We start from the raw sequence: 18,312 nt of genomic DNA, 5'->3' as shown, positions 1-18,312 counted from the left end.
GAATCTCCATCAGCAAGGCTGCACCACAGGGCAATGTGCTTACCCCCCCTGCTCTACTGACTTCATAGTTATCACTGTGAGGCTAAGCACAGCTCCAAAGCCATATTTAGGTTTGCTGATGACTCCACTGTCACTGGGTGAATCAAAGGTGGTAACGAATCAGCATATAGGAGACAGATTAAAAATCTGGCTGAGTGGTGCCACAGTAACAAACTCTCATTCAATTTCAGCACAATTACTAACTCCAGGAGCAGAAACTGGAGGTCCGTGAGCCAGACATCATTGGGATCAGAGGTGAAGGGAGTCAGCAGCTTTAAAAGCATTAGTGTTATCATTTCAGGGGATCTGTCCTGAGTCCAACATGTAAGAGCCATTATGAAGAAAGCACCTCTAGTTCTGTAGAAGTTTACAAAGCCTTGGCATGACAGCTAAAACATTGACAAACTTCTATCGATGTGTGGTGGAGAGTATATTGACTGGTTGCATCACAACCTGGTATGGAAACACTAATGCCCTTGTGGAACATATCTCTAGTTGTGTAGTGTTTCATGTTGAACATTAGGTGTATTGCAATTTTCAGGTGTTTCCTTTAAAAGGGTTTTATTAAATGTTAGCGCAGTCTTAGCAAAGCCCTTGGCTGTTTAAGTTAATTGGAAGCATTCTTGGAAGCTAGTTTGAAACACGTTTCCTCCTAGTTGCAAGAATGGCCAGGCAAGTTTAGTGAAATTGATAGATTATCTATTGAATCCAATTTGGTAGATTTTGAAGTTTATTTTATGATAAGGATTACCAGCTGATGTCTAACCTCCCTCCGCTCAGACTAGAAGGTTATATAGTCCAAAAGAAAGTGCTGTTGGAGTACAGATCATTACGATACAGAAGCTCGTCATACCAAATCTATGACCTACAAAATCTAAATCTAGTCTTCAGAAACAATTTGAACTAGTAAAGAAACTAAACATAGTTTCAAACATCCACCAACACTTTCCAGTATGAGAATTGTTGTCTGTACCGAAGAATGACTCTTTAATGTTGGTGATCAAACACCAAGCAATTGATTCTGCTCAGTGCCTAGCACTGCATGGACTTCAATAACTCACTGTGTGAAGTGACGAGCCTGAGAGGGACCCAGAATGCAAATTTATGGGAGGTGCTAATCCATTTAAAAGGCTGCAATTCTGAAACATGTTCAGAGAGATCCTGGGAGTCTGAGGTGAGTGACAGGCTGTCTCTAAGTCCAGGGGCTGTGCAAGTTGTTCACTGAAAACCTGCAGGCCCCATACAGTACATCATCATCAGAATTCAGGGTGGTTGCTGGGTTAATGACAATAGAAAGAAGGATAGATATCAGGATTGAAGTTATAGAGAAAGAATGTTGTTAGGACTTGGAAAAAGAAAGCTTCACTTTTGAAACAGATTTGTTAGTGATTTAAACCAATGATTATCTTAATATAAAGTTGCCAGTTACAGTGAGGCATCAGTCTGTTTGTTTGTTGCATTAAATGATTTATCTCCATTCCATTATATGGTTGAGCCCTGGGTTTATTTGTTGGTCACAGCACTGTTGCCCCAAACTCATGTAATGACAATGTTTTTTTCAGAATGTTGCCTGTGTGGTGGTTGTGTGTGTACCTTTCTGGGCTTTTACTTCCTCAGGCCTCTGGAGTTCTGGCAGGTAAGATACTGCATACAGACCCTCAGAGTAATGTCACAGTGCAGGAAAATCTAATAGTTTAAGACTACCACTGACAAATTCTGAAATTTAATTACTCTGCCAATTTAAGTCATTGTTTGTTCAGATAAAGCCAAATGGAAAGGAAAAAGGCTGCCTAATTAATTTGGTAGAGGTGGAAGAAGTAAAAGGTGAATTGTTATAATCACTCATTTTAACTGGTGCCCTGCTGATGCAGCAGTTTGTACTGTGGCCACAGAGCTTCAGGGACAAGAATTTGAACCTAACCTAATGAGAAGGTAACATGCTGTCTCCATAACAGATGAGATTCCTCATAGAGCTGTGTTTTCTTCTCACATCCCAAATATGTGCTACAACTAGCAGAAGTATATTATTTCCTGGTGTGGGTTCACAACAATAATTTTTAAAAATAGGGGTTGATGGATATGTTTAAGGGAGAATAAGTTGTAAAATACTAGGAAATGATGAGATGGGAATGCGGTTAATGAGATTTGTCCCCTGGGATTCAAAACAGACAGCATAGGCCTTAGAGTGTTCTTCTGTGCTGTTGAGCTATAAGGTTGTGAGTTAGATTGATCACTGCAATTTTAACTCTACTACCACCCTGCTTCCAATGGGGATGCATTAAAACACCCAGGGATGTGCTTCACAAACCATAAACCATGGGTTAAAGCAGCAAGGTGCTGATACTTATCCAAATCAAGCACAGAGCCTTCCCAATTAGATATGAGAGGTTTCAAGATCTGTGGGCCAAACACGAGCAGTCGAGACCAACGTGCTGGGCAACACAGTTGGACTGGACAAGTTTGAATGAAAGTGCCTCTTTCAATGTTGTATGACTCTATGGTAAAAATATATCATGGTTGGATCACCAGTTAACACTCTAAACCACTGGGACAGCAAGCTATAAGAATGTTTCCAGCTCACTGCTCAACTCAGTAATACCAATCTAGACTAGTTAAATCTTTATTTTTTGACTTGACTTTGTTGGTACAGAATGTTTCGCAGGTGGTCCTGAATGAACTCCATGAGAAACATCAATCGATTGTTAAGGCACAGTCGACGTTTTGGGCCGAGACCCTTCGTCAGGACTAACTGAAAGAAGAGCTAGTCGGAGAGTTGGTCTCAACTGCTCATGTTTGGCCCACAAAGCTTGAAGTCTCCCTTACTAGCTTTTCTTTCAGTTAGTCCTGACGAAGGGTCTTGGCCCGAAACGTCGACTGTACCTCTTCCTATTGATGCTGCCTGGCCTGCTGCGTTCACCAGCAACTTCGATGTGTGTTGCTTGAATTTCCAGCATCTGCAGAATTCCTTGTGTTTGCGAATCTATTTTTAAGGGTTGGATATAAAAACATAGTGCCAAATGTGCTTTAACAACATTGCATTCTGTTTTACAGACATGTGATTTTTAATCAGATTGCTTTTGCCAGGAATATCAACCCTAGAGTCCTAAGCCAGGAATGAGAAATTGAACATACTGCCTCTGGGTTCACATTTTCTGAAGCAGCGATTACTGCTGTTATATTCCTTTAAAATGCTTTAAAGGCAATAATAATACTTAAATTTGTTTTACACAATATAAATAATGCACATAACAATGTCCCACAAATATAATGCATTCATCAAGAATGAGCTGATTCATCAAGAACGAGTTGATTGCAGCTCTCACCAAGTACCTTAGTTCCATGGAAGGCCCCCTACCAATATAACTTGATCAGCTCTTTGTCTGTGCAATGGCAGAGAGATTATAATGTTACTGTAACATTTCAGAATTAGTGTTCTAAAGCATAGAAGTAGGTTACAGAGACCAGAACTTAAAGTATCTGACTGTCTTTCAATCAATAGTCCAAACAAACTTGGTGCTTCTCACTTTCCCAATAGCACTACATTTTTAATTTCTCTTTCCACATTTATCCATTTCCCATCATTGCTCAGCCCCTATGACAATTGTTTTGCTCTGCAGACCTTCCATGTCATTTGGGTCAGTGTCGAAGTTGACTGGCATCGCTTGCTGACTTGAAAACAGCCCTGTAAACACTGATCGAGTGTACAAAGCACATCTAGTCCAGCTGCAGAAATGGTTCAGGTCTCTCTCTTCCATGATTTAATCTGCTGCATGACTACAAAAAACAAGTCAAAACCTCCTCCCAAAATAAACTATTTCTAATACAAAATGTAAATAATATTGCATTTGACATTTCCTCTTTTAACGTGCAACCTCCAACAATTCATTGTCTTACAAGTTTACTGAGAGTTGTGAAGGTCCATTTCTCAAGCTTGACAGCCACATTACAAAGAGTAACTACCTACACTTCCATGATACTAACACCAATGATTAAATGTTCAGATGAGACTTTACATGTATACAGGGAGATCACAGTGAAAATACAAAGCATAATCAAATCTACTATGTCTATTATAAAACTAATCCAGTAATATTAAAATGCTGTAATTGTTTACTCCCTAGATTTTGAGAAACCTATTGGATCAGCAATGATGAACTACCCCGATGTCTACAAGTAGGTATTTCCCACCTCTTGAACATGATATACAGAAACACTCGACGCAACAGTATGGTACATCTAATAACAGACTTGTGGAATCTGTATTGTCAAGAAGGAAAACTAGCATATGGCAATCACCAACATTTTCAAAACTAGTCTTTAGAACATGTATATTGTAGCATAGAAGTTTCCATTAATTAAAATGATATGATACACCTATGCCTGTATTATAGGAAGTATGAACTAACTGAGAATCAAATTGGAACAAATAAATTCTTAAAGTACTGGAGGGGCCTGTTCTGTTTGGCTGATTATTTCTGTTCCATTTGAATTCTTTCTATGTTATTTTGATGGATATTAGCTATGAATTGAAATGTACTTTGAACTGGTCGGTAATGAACTAATTTGGTATTTTCAGCCACATTCACAAGTAATTATATCATATTATAAATGTTTAATGATGTGAAAAGCAGTGACATAAAATAATTAACATAGTGAGAAAATCTCCAAATGAAAATATTATGCTTCTTTTCTCTGTGACCTTTATTTCTACATATGCATTAATTTAAGATTGAATTTATCATTTTAGTTTGCATTTCTTGCTTGGGCTTTGTGTGACTAATTTCAGATATTTTTTTCAATCTGATGATTCAAGAAGAAAAGCCATTTCCTCTGCTATTTTCAAGAAGGCTGAAAGAGGGATTGCATTATAATGAATTTGTAGCTTCGTAACACTGGAGGGCAAAAGTCTAATGAACCGTAGGAAACCATTCTCATTCTCTAAAACTTCACCAATCTTCATGTCGTCATCATCAAGCTTACTTAATTAGTCCACAGGTTAATAACAAACAACAAAGGTCCCGACACCAATCCCTGCAGTACACCACAAGTTACAAAGTTCAAGTCAGTAGAACAACCCTCTACCACTACCCTCTGTTTCTTGTCATCAAGTCAATTGAGGATCCATTTTGCCAAAACACCTTGGACCCCATCTGTCCTAACTTTATGGATCAGTCTCCCATGCAGGAGCTCAACAGAAGCTTTGTTAAAGTACCACTTTGCCTTCATCTAATTTTTCAGTAACCTCCTTAGAAAAACTCAACCAGATCTGTGAGGCAGGAGTTACGATACACAAAACCAAGCTGATTTGCCTTATTCATTCCTTGGCTTTTCAAGTGGTCATTAAACCTATCCCCAGGAATTTGTTCAATAGTTTTTCTACAAATGCATGAAGATGTGCATGAGGACCAATTCTCTGATAACATAGAAAACATACAGCACAATACAGGCCCTTGGGCCCACAAAGCTGTGCTGAGCATGTCCTTACCTTGGAAATTACCTAGGGTTACAAATAGCCCTCTATTTTTCTGAGCTCCATGTACCTGTCCAGGTGTCTCTTAAAAGACCCTATCGTATCCGCCTCCACCACCATCGCTGGCGGCCCATTCCACGCATTCACCACTCTCTGCGTAAAAAATTTACCCCTGACATCTCCTCTGTACCTACTTCCAAGCATATTAAAACTGTGCCCTTTCGTGCTAGCCATTTCAGCCCTGGGATAACAGCTAATCATTAGCATAATTCTCAACTAAATCCTATTTCAATACAATGCTTACACTGTAATTAAGGCTTCCACTTCTCAATGACATCTTTGTTAAAGGTGTATACCTTTAACAAAAAGTGTCAAATATTTGGAATGATCCAATATACTGGGAAGGAAGCTCCTAAAATAATACTGAACACTAAATCTAGCACTGGAAAATTAAAATGTGGTGGAATGCCACATTTGGAAGAATCTGAGCAACACAGTGTTGGATTGAAATACACAAGTGAATGTATTACTGAAATGTACTTTGATGGACAATGAGTTTACCATGGGGCAACCGCTGAGTCTGAGCACTAAAACAGGGAACCTCAGCTGGATAATTAAAGTGCATTTAAATAGAGCCTTTCTCCTTTGCTACCTTGAAATTTTTAGGTTGTCAATCTTCCTTTATTATAAAATATACACCATGAATTCATCAAAAGGTCTTTCAGATTAAGATATTTTATTATGATTGAAGTTATATTAATTGGATCATTTCATCTCAGACAAATTTTATTTTACAGCAATATAATTCCTGCAAAATTGGATCCCTTTGAGAATATCAATGATCTCCAAAGGCATTATTGTGAGTTAAGAAAAGATCTTTAGAATAATATAATCATGGGAATTGTACAAATAGATGAAGAGAATATACTAAGCACCTCCATTTCTTTGTACTTTTTGTGGAATTTCCAATAAAGGTAAACGGGGTGATTGGAGGAATACTGCAGAAAATTCATTCCCAAGTTTTATAGTGGCATTGCATTTCTGGTGTTCGATGGTAGATTAAATGGTGGTTGTCCATCGTGTCTGATGATGACAGGAAACCTGTGCAGGAGAGCTTGTAAAGTGGAAAAGCCATTGCACTCTCGACCTCAGAAGTCTGGATCCAATGGTATGAACAAGCATTACAAACTGGGGTCGTCCTTGGTTGCAGTGGATCACCATGACATCTTCTATCCCTTGTCATGCCCTTCACTCTCCACAGACCATTGTAGAGCCACCTCCCTGGCCACTGGATCTCACTGTAGATCCCATTCGCCCAGTCCGCTAGATCTGACTTTGTATAGTAGCTTAGGCATGTCCCTATCTCACTGGGATATAAGGCTGCTGGCTACCCTCACCTGGTTTAGCCCGCTTGTTGTAGCGGTGTACTGGGGTGTGGCCACTGTTGATTGAAAACAGCTACTGGAGACACAGGTGAGAGCTGAGAGTCTGGTGGGGACCAAAGGTGAGTGAACTGCTGCAGAATGGACACGACAATCCCCTTCACCAGAAGGGCTACCCCTCCATGGACAACCCATATAGCCCAATAGATTAAATATTAGAATGATGTGCTTTGATGACCAGAATGATGGGATTCAGAGAATTTAGCCATTGTTAATTTCTAAAATTCAGTTATAAGTGGGCGTACTAAACTCATGGATCAGTACAGTCAAAGTTGTTTGATATTCCTTCAAATGATTGTGACTCTGAGGTTAATTGATTTTTCTAGCGTTTCATATAATGGGGAGTCCTTACTTTTGAGATTCATAGGGTTATACGGCTTGGAAACTAGCTCTTTGGTTCAACTTATCCATGCCAGCTAAGATGTCCGTGCAAGCTGGTCCCATTTGCCTAAATTAGACTTCTATCCTTACAAATCTTGTCTATCCACGTACCTGTCCAAATTTCTTTTAAACATTGTAATTGTACCCATCTCTACAGCTTCCTCTGGCAGTTCCTTCCTTATAGCTCCCAATCTCTGCATTAAAATTTGCCCCTTATGTCCTTTCTAAATCTTTCTCATATCACTTCAGATCTATGTCCTCTAGTTTTAGACTCCCCTGACTACCTGTATAGCCACTTTCAGGGAACTTCTTACCTGTACCTAGATCACTCTTCCTACAACACTGGATCTGTCATCTAGTGTGCAAGTCATGCCCTGGTTGAACTGATGAAATGCAATACCATACACTTCTTTGAGTTAACTTCCATCTGCCAGTCCTTGGTCCACTTCCCCAGGTCACCCTGATCCCGAACTGAAATTCAACTCCTTTCTTTCTTTTTAAATCTTTTTATTGAATAAGTATACAAAAAGGTAAGCCATATAGGCACTAATACACTGTTAGAATATAATAAAATTACAGGAGATATTAATACAGAAAAAAAAGTGATACAATGTAATTTAAACATAATATACTAAGGTAACATAATAGTATACTGATTTTTATATATATATATATATATATATATATATATCAATAGAGAAAAGGAAAGAAAACCCCCCAAAAAAAAACCCACCGTGCAACTAAACTAAAAGCAAAGCAAAGCAATGGGCTAACTTGGAACCAAGTAGAGTTAAAGAACTTAAAATCACGTCCTCAAACCCGACCTCGATTAAAAACAGTAAAAAAAAACACGAAGGGTATATAAATATGGAGCAAAAAAGAGAAGAAAAAAAAATTACATAAAATGAAAATATTGAATAAAAGATCTCCAGGTCTGTTCAAATTTAAGTGAGGAATCATAAAGATTGCTTCTAATTTTCTCCAAATTCAAGCATAATATCGTCTGAGAAAACCGAAAAAAGGTGGTTGGAGCATTAAGCTCTTTCCAATGTTGTAAGATACATCTTTTCGCCATTAAAGTAAGAAATGCAATCATTCTACGGGCTGAAGGAGAAAGATTACTGGAGATTTTAGGTAGTCCAAAGATAGCAGTAATAGGGTGAGGAGAGATATCCATATTCAATACCTTTGAGATAATATTAAAAATGTTTCTCCAAAAGGTTTCCAGAGAAGGACAAGACCAAAGCATAGGAGTTAAAGAGGCTATCTGCCCCGGACATCTATCACAAAAAGGATTAATATGAGAATAAAAGCGAGCTAATTTATCTTTGGACATATGTGCTCTATGAACAACTTTAAATTGAATTAGGGAATGTTTAGCACAGATAGAGGAAGTATTGACTAATTGTAAAATCTGCCCCCAGTCATCCACGGAAATGATAGACCCCAATTCCTGTTCCCAATCTACCCTAATCTTATCAAATGGAGCTTTCCTAAGTTTCATAATAATATTATAAATCATAGCTGATGTATCTTTCTGACATGGATTAAGGTTAATTATAGTATCTAAAATGTATGTAGGAGGAAGCAATGGAAAGGAAGAAAGTATAGTACTTAGGAAATTTCTAACTTGTAGATATCTAAAAAAATGTATTCTTGATAAATTATATTTATTAGATAATTGTTCAAAAGACATAAGGGAACCATCTAAAAATAAATCCAAAAACCGTGAAATACCCTTAGTCTTCCAAATTTGAAATGCACAATCCGTGAAAGAGGGAGGAAAAAATATGTTACCTAAAATAGGGATCGCTAGCCCAAATTGGTTGAGATCAAAAAATTTTCTGAATTGAAACCAAATACGTAAGGTATATTTAATTATCGGGTTAGATACCTGTTTGAGGCGTTTCAAATCAAAAGGAAGAGAGGAACCTAAAATAGAGCCAAGTGTATAGCCCTGAACAGATTGTAATTCCAATGCTACCCATTTAGGAATGGATAGTATATCCTGGTCAAGTAACCAAAATTTCATATGTCGAATATTAATTGCCCAATAATAGAATCTAAAGTTAGGTAATGCTAAACCTCCATCTCTCTTGGCTTTCTGTAAATGTATTTTACCCAGTCTCGGGTTTTTATTTTGACAAATAAATGAAGAAATTTTTGAGTCAACTTTATCAAAAAAAGATTTTGGAACAAAAATCGGTAATGCCTGAAATATATATAAAAATTTTGGCAGAAAAAACATCTTAACTGCATTAATATGACCAATCAAAGTTAAATATAAAGGAAACCATTTAGATGAAAGTTGAATAATATGGTCAATTAAGGGTAAAAAGTTAATCTTAACTCAACTCCTTCATGCAGAATTAGAATCACCATACACCTGGAAAGCTTTATCCATGTACGAAGTTTAAAGATCAGGAGATTGGTCTCAGCTCTTTATATTGTCTTGGAATTCCTAGCACTTTTCTGTGGTTTAAGACAGAAGAATGAAAGCGAAGGATAAATGGACATCCCCGGGGTTTCGCCTCTATTTTCTCAGTGGAAGCACTTATTAATTCATCAAGTGCCAGGGATCCCAAAACCAGCTGTTACATCAGCCTTCTTCACAGACTCCATTGGATTATATGCCCAGAATGGTAGTCACAAGACCAGGAAAAAAATATGGAAGTCTTTGAACCTCCTCTCTCCAAATAATAACCAATCATCTGAACATTGAAACTAGAGGTCAGCTGTAAACATCTGGAGTGAGAAGCAGCTCTGAATTTTCTGTCTTAGGGAAGATCAGTTATTAACTGGACATTCGGAAGAAAGAAAACTAATCTCAGCAGCAAGGCAGATGTAATGTATTTGGGTGTGCTGCCATTTAATGTGTGGGTGACTCCTGAGTTAATCAACCCCATATGGAACTAGAATTGTAACCTCTCTGTAATTTAACCATCACAACAAGTGTACAATGTAGAATCCACAGCTGCTGGTTATCATAATACATTTCATAGTGTGGAGAATGCAATTTTCTGAAATTTATAACAATTCCTTCTAGCTGTTGGAGGATATAAAGTATACAATGTTTAGTTCAGCTTCTGGCATTCATATTGTAGTAGATTTTATGCTTTTGTTCAGCTTTTTGATAATCTAATGGATTGGAATATCTCCCCCACAATTAGACATTAAACATCATTACCTCAGTGGTGCCAACAAATTTCAGCTCATCATTTCTGCCTTCTAATTCTATAATTTTAGCTGCATCACCCCTTCATTAAGTTATCTACCGCTAAATGCATTTTTCACTTCTGAACTCAATAGTGTTACCTAATTTGCTGGGGCCAATTTCTAGCGGAAGCAAAGGAAATCGCTGTCCTTGTCTTCTTGTGGTCTACGATTACCTTAGCTGCAATATCTGGGAAGGAATCACACCGATGACTTCATTCACCACTACTAAATACACTAACTACCCTAATTTAGAAGATACTGGTTGGCTTCATGGAATAACGAACCAGACATATTTTTCACCATCCTAAACTACAATTGGTCTGGAAAATGGCAGCTGATCTCCATGGATCTGATGGACTTCCACCTGAATAAAGTATCATTTGCTCCTGTCTTCTCTTTGTCCATCTCTCCATTCAATGTGGATAAACTTCAGTCAGTCCACAATTACGTTGCTTGTACCTGCTCATTCACAATTCTCTCTTCCATGACTATCTCTTCCTGAGTGTCCTACACTTAGGCTTCTTATTTGTGCATAAGTTCTAAGTAAACATCATCTCCTCCAGACCAACAGCACACCACTAAGCTTTTCTGGTTATAGCCTACCCATTCGGAACCCTGAATACCTCGGATTCAATCCCCAAAGTAGTGAATCTGCTTTTCATTACTGGATTAATTAATAATGTTTTATTTTTTTTTTGCTGGCTGTTCCAATTGATCCTATTTATGATTCTCAAATGATTTTCTTGTTCAAATACAGTGTCTTTCTGTGGTAATCCACCTACCATTCGAAATGGAGAACCTCGGGTAACTGGCAACTTAGTGACGTACACCTGTCACCCTGGCTATGTGTTGATAGGATCAGCAGTTCTACGTTGCCTCTCCTCAGGTCAATGGAACCACGATCCACCAACTTGCATGGGTAGGCTACTTAATGCTCCAACAGCAGATTGATAGGTCTGAGTTACTTATGAATAATAGGGAAGCAGTCATCCATCTAGTCCTCCAAGACTGCTAAATAATTCATCAAGTTCAAGGAAAACCAAGCTCTTCCACCACAGTGACATTTTCCTCCACCATAACCATATCTCTTGCTTCCTTAATGTCCAAAAGATATTGATCTGCACTTTGAATGAATTGCATGATTGAATTTCCACAGTTTTCTGAGGCAGCAAATTCCAGAAGTTCACTACTGTGAGATGGTTGACTTGCTCTTTCTGAAGCTGTACACCTTGGTCTTTGGTTCCTCATCAAGGCTGAACATCTTACTTCACTTCTGTTGTTTCAATATTCTCTTCTCAGTCTCCTAAACTTGCGAGAGCGCTGTCCCAGTCTACTTACTCTCTCCTCATGCAGCAAGCCTGAAGTTCCTAGAACCAGTCTGGAGCACCTTTACTGTATTACAGTATTACCTCAATAATAAGCAAATGCCTTGAGAGGCTGGCCAAGGATTGTATCTGCAGCTTGCTACCATCCAAACTGGACCCCCTACAATTCGCCTACCGGCACAACTGATTAACAAATGATGCAATAGCCACTGCTCTGTATACCGTACTTACACATCTGGAGAAGAAGGATGCTTATGTGAGAATGCTGTTCTTGGACTACAGTTCAGCATTCAACACCATTGTTCCATCCAGGCTCAACAAGTAGCTCAGAGACCTTGGCCTTGACCCTGCCTTGTGCAGCTGGATCCTGGACTTCCTGTCAGATTGCCAGCAGGTTGTAAGAGTGGACTCCCTCACCTCTAACCCTCTGACTCTCAATACAGAAGACCCTCAGGGCTGCATATTGAGTCCCCTCCTTTACTCCCTGTATACACATGACTGTATCGCCACCCACTGCTCCAATCGGCTAATTAAATTTGCTGATGACACTACATTGATTGGCCTTATCTCAAACAATAACGAGGTGGCCAACAGGGAAGAAGTCATCTCCCTGACACAGTGGTGTCAAACATAGAAAACATAGAAAATAGGTGCAGGAGTAGGCCATTCGGCCCTTCAAGCCTGCACCGTCATTCAGTATGATCATGGCCGATCATCCAACTCAGAACCCTGTACCTGCCCTCAGAACCCTGTACCTGCCTTCTCTCCATACCCCCTGATCCCTTTAGTCACAAGGGCCATATCTAACTCCCTCTTAAATATAGCCAATGAACTGCCCTCAACTGTTTCCTGTGGCAGAGAATTCCACAGATTCACCACTCCCTGTGTGAAGAAGTTTTTCCTCATCTCAGTCCTAAAAGGCTTCCCCTTTATCCTTAAACTGTGACCCTCATTCTGGACTTCCCCCACAGAATTTCTCCCAGTCCTCAGGTGTGCTGCTTTTTCTGGCTAATTTGTATGTTTCTTCTTTGGAATTGATACTATCCCTAATTTCCCTTGTCATCCACAGGTGCACTACCTTCCCTGGTTTATTCCTTTGCCAAACTGGGATGAACAATTGTTGTAGTTCATCCATGCAATCTTTAAATGCTTGCCATTGTATATCTACCATCAACCCTTTAAGTATCATTTGCCAGTCTATCGTAGCTAATTCACGTCTCATACCTTCAAAGTTACCCTTCTTTAAGTTCAAGACCTTTGTTTCTGAATTAACTATGTCACTCTCCATCTTAATGAAGAATTCCACCATATTATGGTCACTCTTACCCAAGGGGCCTCTCACGACAAGATTGCTAATTAACCCTTCCTCATTGCTCAATACTCAGTCTAAAATGGTCTGCTCTCTAGCTGGTTCCTTGACATGTTGGTTCAAAAAACCATCCCGCATACATTCCAAGAAATCCTCTTCCTCAGCACCCTCACCAATTTGGTTCACCCAATCTATATGTAGATTGAAGTCACCCATTATAACTGCTGTTCCTTTATTGCACGTATTTCTAATTTCCTTTTTAATGCCATCCCCAACCTCACTACTACTGTTAGGCAGCCTGTACACAATTCCCACCAGCGTTTTTTGCCCCTTAGTATTATGCAGCTCTACCCATATTGATTCCACATCCTCCCGGCTAATGTCCTTCCTTTCTATTGCATTACTCTCCTCTCTATTGCATTAATCTCCTCTCTAACCAGCAATGCCACCCCACCTCCTTTTCTTTCATATCTATCCCTCCTGAATATTGAATATCCCTGAATGTTGAGGTCCCATCCTTGGTCACCCTGGAGCCATGTCTCTGTGATCCCAACTATATCATATTCATTAATAACTATCTGCACTTTCAATTCATCCACCTTGTTACAAATGCTCCTTGCATTGACACACAAAGCCTTCAGGCTTGCTTTTACAACACTCTTAGCCCATATACAATTATGTTGAAAAGTGGCCCTTTTTGATTTTTGCCTTGGATTTGCCTGCCTGCCGCTTTTACTTTTCACCTTACTACTTTTTTCTTCAACCCTCATTTTACACCCCTCTGTCTCTCTGCACTTGTTCCCATCCCCCTGCCACATTAGTTTAAATCCTCTTGAACAACAGTAGCAAACGCTCACCCTAGGAGATTGGTTCCAGTCCAGCCCAGGTGCAGACCGTCCTGTTTGTACCAGCCCCACCTCCTCCAGAACTGGTTCCAATGCCCTAGAAATTTGAATCCCTCCCCCTTGCACCATTTTTCAAACCACATATTCATCTGATATATCCTCCTATTTCTACTCTGACTAGCATGTGGCACTGGTAGTAATCCAGAGATTATTACCTTTGTGGTCCTACTTTTTAGTTTATCTCCTAACTCCCTAAATTCACGTTGTAGGACCTCATTGCATTTTTTACCTATATCGTTAGTACTTATGTGCACCACGGCCACTGGCTGTTCACCCTCCCACTCCAGAATGTCCTGCAGCCGCTCAGAGACATCCTTGACCCTTGCACCAGGGAGGCAACGTACCCTCCTGAAGTCTCATTTGCAGCCGCAGAAATGCCTATCTATTCCCCTTAGAATCAAATCCCCTATCACTACAGCTCTCCCACTCCTTTTCCTTCCCTCCTGTGCCGCAGAGCCACCCATGGTGCCATGAACTCGGCTGCTGCTGCCTTCCCCTGATGAGACATCTCCCCCAACAGTATCCAAAACAACCTCTCCTTCAATGCTGCAAAAACAAAGGAGCTGGTTGTGGATTACAGGAGGAATGGAGATGGGCTAACCCCTAGTGATATCAATGGATCTGGGGTTGAGAGGGTAAACAGCTTCAAGATCCTCAGCATCCACATCACCGAGCACCTCACGTGGTCTGTGCACACCAGCTGTGTGGTGAAAAAGGCACAACAGTGCCTCTTTCACCTCAGACAGTTGAGGAAGTTTGGTATGGGCCCCAAATCCGAAGAAAATTCTACAGGGGCACAACTGAGAGCATCCTGACCGGCTGTATTACTGCCTGGTATGCTAACTGTACTTCCCTTAATCGCAGGATTTAGCAGAGAGTCCTGTAGACAGCCCAGCGCATCTGTAGTTGTGAGCTTCCCATGATTCAGGACATTTACAAGGACAGGTATGTTAAAAGGGCCCGTAGGATCACTGGGGGCCCAAATCATCTCAACCACAATCTATTCCAGCTACTACCATCCAGGAATCGTTACTGCAGCATAAAAGTCAGGACCAACAGGCTCTGGGGCAGCTTCTTCCACCAGGCCATCAGACTGATAAACTCACATTGATTTGAGTGCACTGTATATTTCACTGACTGTTTTATTTATTATAAATTACTATGACTGCACATTGCACATTTAGATGGACACATAACATAAAGAGTTTTACTCATTAATGTAAAGAATGTATGAAATAAAGCCATTTCAGTTCAATTCAATATTGCATGTACGCACGTTATGATAAGGAGATCTAAACTCCACATTTGGTGTCACCAGGGGCCTATTCAAGTATATAGGACAGGTATTGTGCATCAAAAAAAATGGTGTATGAAGTTCCATTGTCAAAACCCATCCCAGACCTCTGTTAAACATGTCAAATTCAGCAAAGTCAATAGAGGGCGAGGACCTGGCGTCAGCCAACATCCAAAGCCCTGCTAACTCCATTGATTAACAATGAGGAACAAGAGCAGGAGCTCTTCTATACCACTGTTGTAATTGTTATATCACTGATTTTTTCCTTACTGTAGTTTTCTATTCTAGAGTCCATCAAGTGATTTTCATTTTTATTCTTACTTTTCTTCAACAGAAATTGCCTGTCCACCCCCTGAAAGGATTGCAAATGGCTTTTTCAAACGTGTAGGACCAGTCGTGACATATTCCTGTGCAGAAGGCTATTACATGTTAGGGTATGAAGTAATAACCTGTCTCAGCACTGGTAAATGGACTGGACCCGCACCACGGTGTATATGTAAGTATTAACTAACTCCTTGTGTTCCAAAAGTAGCTTTTTCTCAATAAGTTATCACATGATAAGTTTCCTCAACTCCTAGCCATACCAAATATACAGAGTGTTGCTGTAACTGTGTAAAGTTTGATTACTTATAGAAACATTGCATTTTTAGTCACATTCTGACAAGCGTTTTTGACTTCTGCAGATTTGGAGAGGGTATCTCTAGTGGCAGGATATTCACCCATAAAATACAACAAGTCTTCCAGTCCAGCTGGTTTCACAGATAATCTTTCTTAGAATGAAACAGTAGTTTCACAAGCATTGTTTCTGAACTTAGTTTTTTAGCCAGTGATGTTTTTAGTGTATAATTGATTGAATTTTTATACTCCATGATGAGATTTGAACATCTGTCTCCAGTTCATCAGTCCATGCCAATAAATTAATGGTCCACTAACAACTATTAATGAAGCTTGTAATACATGCGCTTCCTTCACTATTAAAGTTCCTTGCCAAATACAGGTTCATTATATTAGATCAACACGAGGAAGTCTGCAGATGCTGGAAATCCAAAGTAACACACACAAAAAATACTGGAGAAACTCAGTAGGTCAGGCAACATCTATGGAAATAAATAAACAGTCGATGTTTTGGGCTGTGACCCTTCTTCAGACCAGGAAAGGAAGGGGGAAGACTCCAGAATAACCATTTGGGGGAGGGAAAGGAGGATAGCTAGAAGGTGATAGGTGAAGCCAGGTGGGTGGGAAAAACAAAGGGCTGGAAAGGAAGGAATCTTTATATTACAGTTCTTATTAATCTTATTATATTACAATCATTTGAAGGTTCTCACACTAAACAAGATAAACATCTTTTTGAACAGTTATTAATGCCCCAAGAGGACCACCAGGAGATCCAGGTCCAATGGGACCAAAAGGACCAAAAGGTGATCCAGGTGCAGATGGATCAAGAGGATCGCCAGGTAAACCAGGGCGACCTGGAGTACAAGGAGAACCTGGACACCAAGGCTATCCTGGAACACCTGGACAGCCAGGTCCACGTGGCCCAAGAGGAGTACCCGGACTTAAAGGTGGAAATGGAGCTAATGGTTTACCAGGTGCAGATGGTAACAGAGGTCTCCCTGGGTTGAGAGGACAAATAGGACCAGGAGGAAAGGTTGGACCAGCAGGAGAGAAAGGAGATACGGGAGCCCCAGGACCACCAGGTCTTCCAGGAACCCACAAAGTAGTTGTTGCTGCTTTCTCTGTGAGCCTTGGCTATAACTTCCCAGAGGGGAAAACACCAATTAAATTTGAAAATATAATATACAATGCCCAAAATCTTTATAGTCCTACAACAGGTTTGTTTACATGTAGAATTCCTGGTGTCTATTTTTTTACATTTCATGCTGAAGTTGCTAAAGCTAATGCATATATAGCATTGAAGAAAAATGATGTAACCATTGTCGTTGCATACCAAGCATTTCGAAATGGCTACCAGTCAATGGCTGGAGGTGCTATCATTGCACTGAACGTTGATGACACTGTTCATTTGGAAACTCTGAAAGAGCAGAATGGCCTCACAAAAGCATGCATCTTTTCTGGCCATTTGCTTTTTGTTTGTCCAACTTTTCACCTTTGAAACAGCGAGGAATCTGCTGGGAATACTCAGCAGGTCAAGTAGCATCTGTGGGAAGGGAGGAATAGTTGACATTTTGGGTTGAAACCCTGCATCAGGTCCCAAAGCGTTGACAGTTCCTTTCATCACATAGATACTGCTCAGCCCACTGAGCTATTCCAGCAGATTGCTGGCTGCTCCAGATTCCAGCATCTGCAGTCTCTTTTGTCACTCTTTCATCTTTGAAGATATGTTAAATATAAAATTATTTTATTCTTACTGTGGTCTATATTTAATAATACACCATTTCACAACTTCCACATTTTAATTTTAGGATTACCCACAAGTGTCATCTCCAGGACACAGTGGTGATTAGAGAAGGGGTTTGGGAAATGTGACACCAGCGTAGTTTGGCCAAAGATTTAAAAAGTAGTTATAATGTCATCTTATGTATACCATAACTTATGGAACTGTACCTCTGCTGTCAACATCAAAGGCAAGTCAAGTTTGTTTCAACTCTCTTTGGACATGTTCTGAAAAATCTAGGGATGGTTTTCTTCACGATGATCATAGCAATAAATTGACATCAGATTCAATATACTCACAAACCAAACCATGAATAAGGATCCAGTGCTTTCCCAGGGTATATGACGAATAAACTTTCTCGGGTTTCAATCCGGGTACAGGTATCAATTATAACCGACATTTCGACGAGAAACTCTGCCATCTTCTTCCCTGAAGAATATAGAAGATAGTCAGAGCAAAGATAGAAGATAGTCAGAGCATAGCTAGATCATTTTACAACCAAAATATTTACCATTTTGTGTAATGTACATTTCAGA

General features: G+C 39.7%; 1 protein-coding gene and 1 long non-coding RNA gene across 2 annotated transcripts in view; one reads left to right on the top strand and one right to left on the bottom strand.

Moving 5' to 3' along the window:
- Positions 1-18,312, bottom strand: part of LOC134336682 (uncharacterized) — a 76,044-nt gene that overhangs the window by 12,052 nt on the left and 45,680 nt on the right. Inside the window, exon 2 of the long non-coding RNA XR_010015849.1 lies at positions 18,076-18,205. This is a non-coding gene — a long non-coding RNA (uncharacterized LOC134336682). The remainder of the gene's footprint in view (positions 1-18,075; positions 18,206-18,312) is intronic.
- Positions 1,572-18,081, top strand: LOC134336678 (collagen alpha-1(X) chain-like). Its single transcript, XM_063031036.1, has 6 exons — positions 1,572-1,675; positions 4,161-4,212; positions 6,307-6,368; positions 11,306-11,467; positions 15,716-15,877; positions 16,737-18,081. Exons 1-6 carry the CDS (start codon positions 1,603-1,605, stop codon positions 17,492-17,494), a joined length of 1,269 nt encoding a protein of 422 aa, XP_062887106.1. The 5' UTR covers positions 1,572-1,602; the 3' UTR covers positions 17,495-18,081.

The sequence above is a fragment of the Mobula hypostoma genome, chromosome 23, assembly GCF_963921235.1.
Source record: "Mobula hypostoma chromosome 23, sMobHyp1.1, whole genome shotgun sequence".
NCBI lineage: Eukaryota > Metazoa > Chordata > Chondrichthyes > Myliobatiformes > Myliobatidae > Mobula > Mobula hypostoma.
The sequence above is the reverse complement of the archived record's forward strand: the minus strand, read 5'-3'. Positions and strand labels throughout refer to the sequence as shown.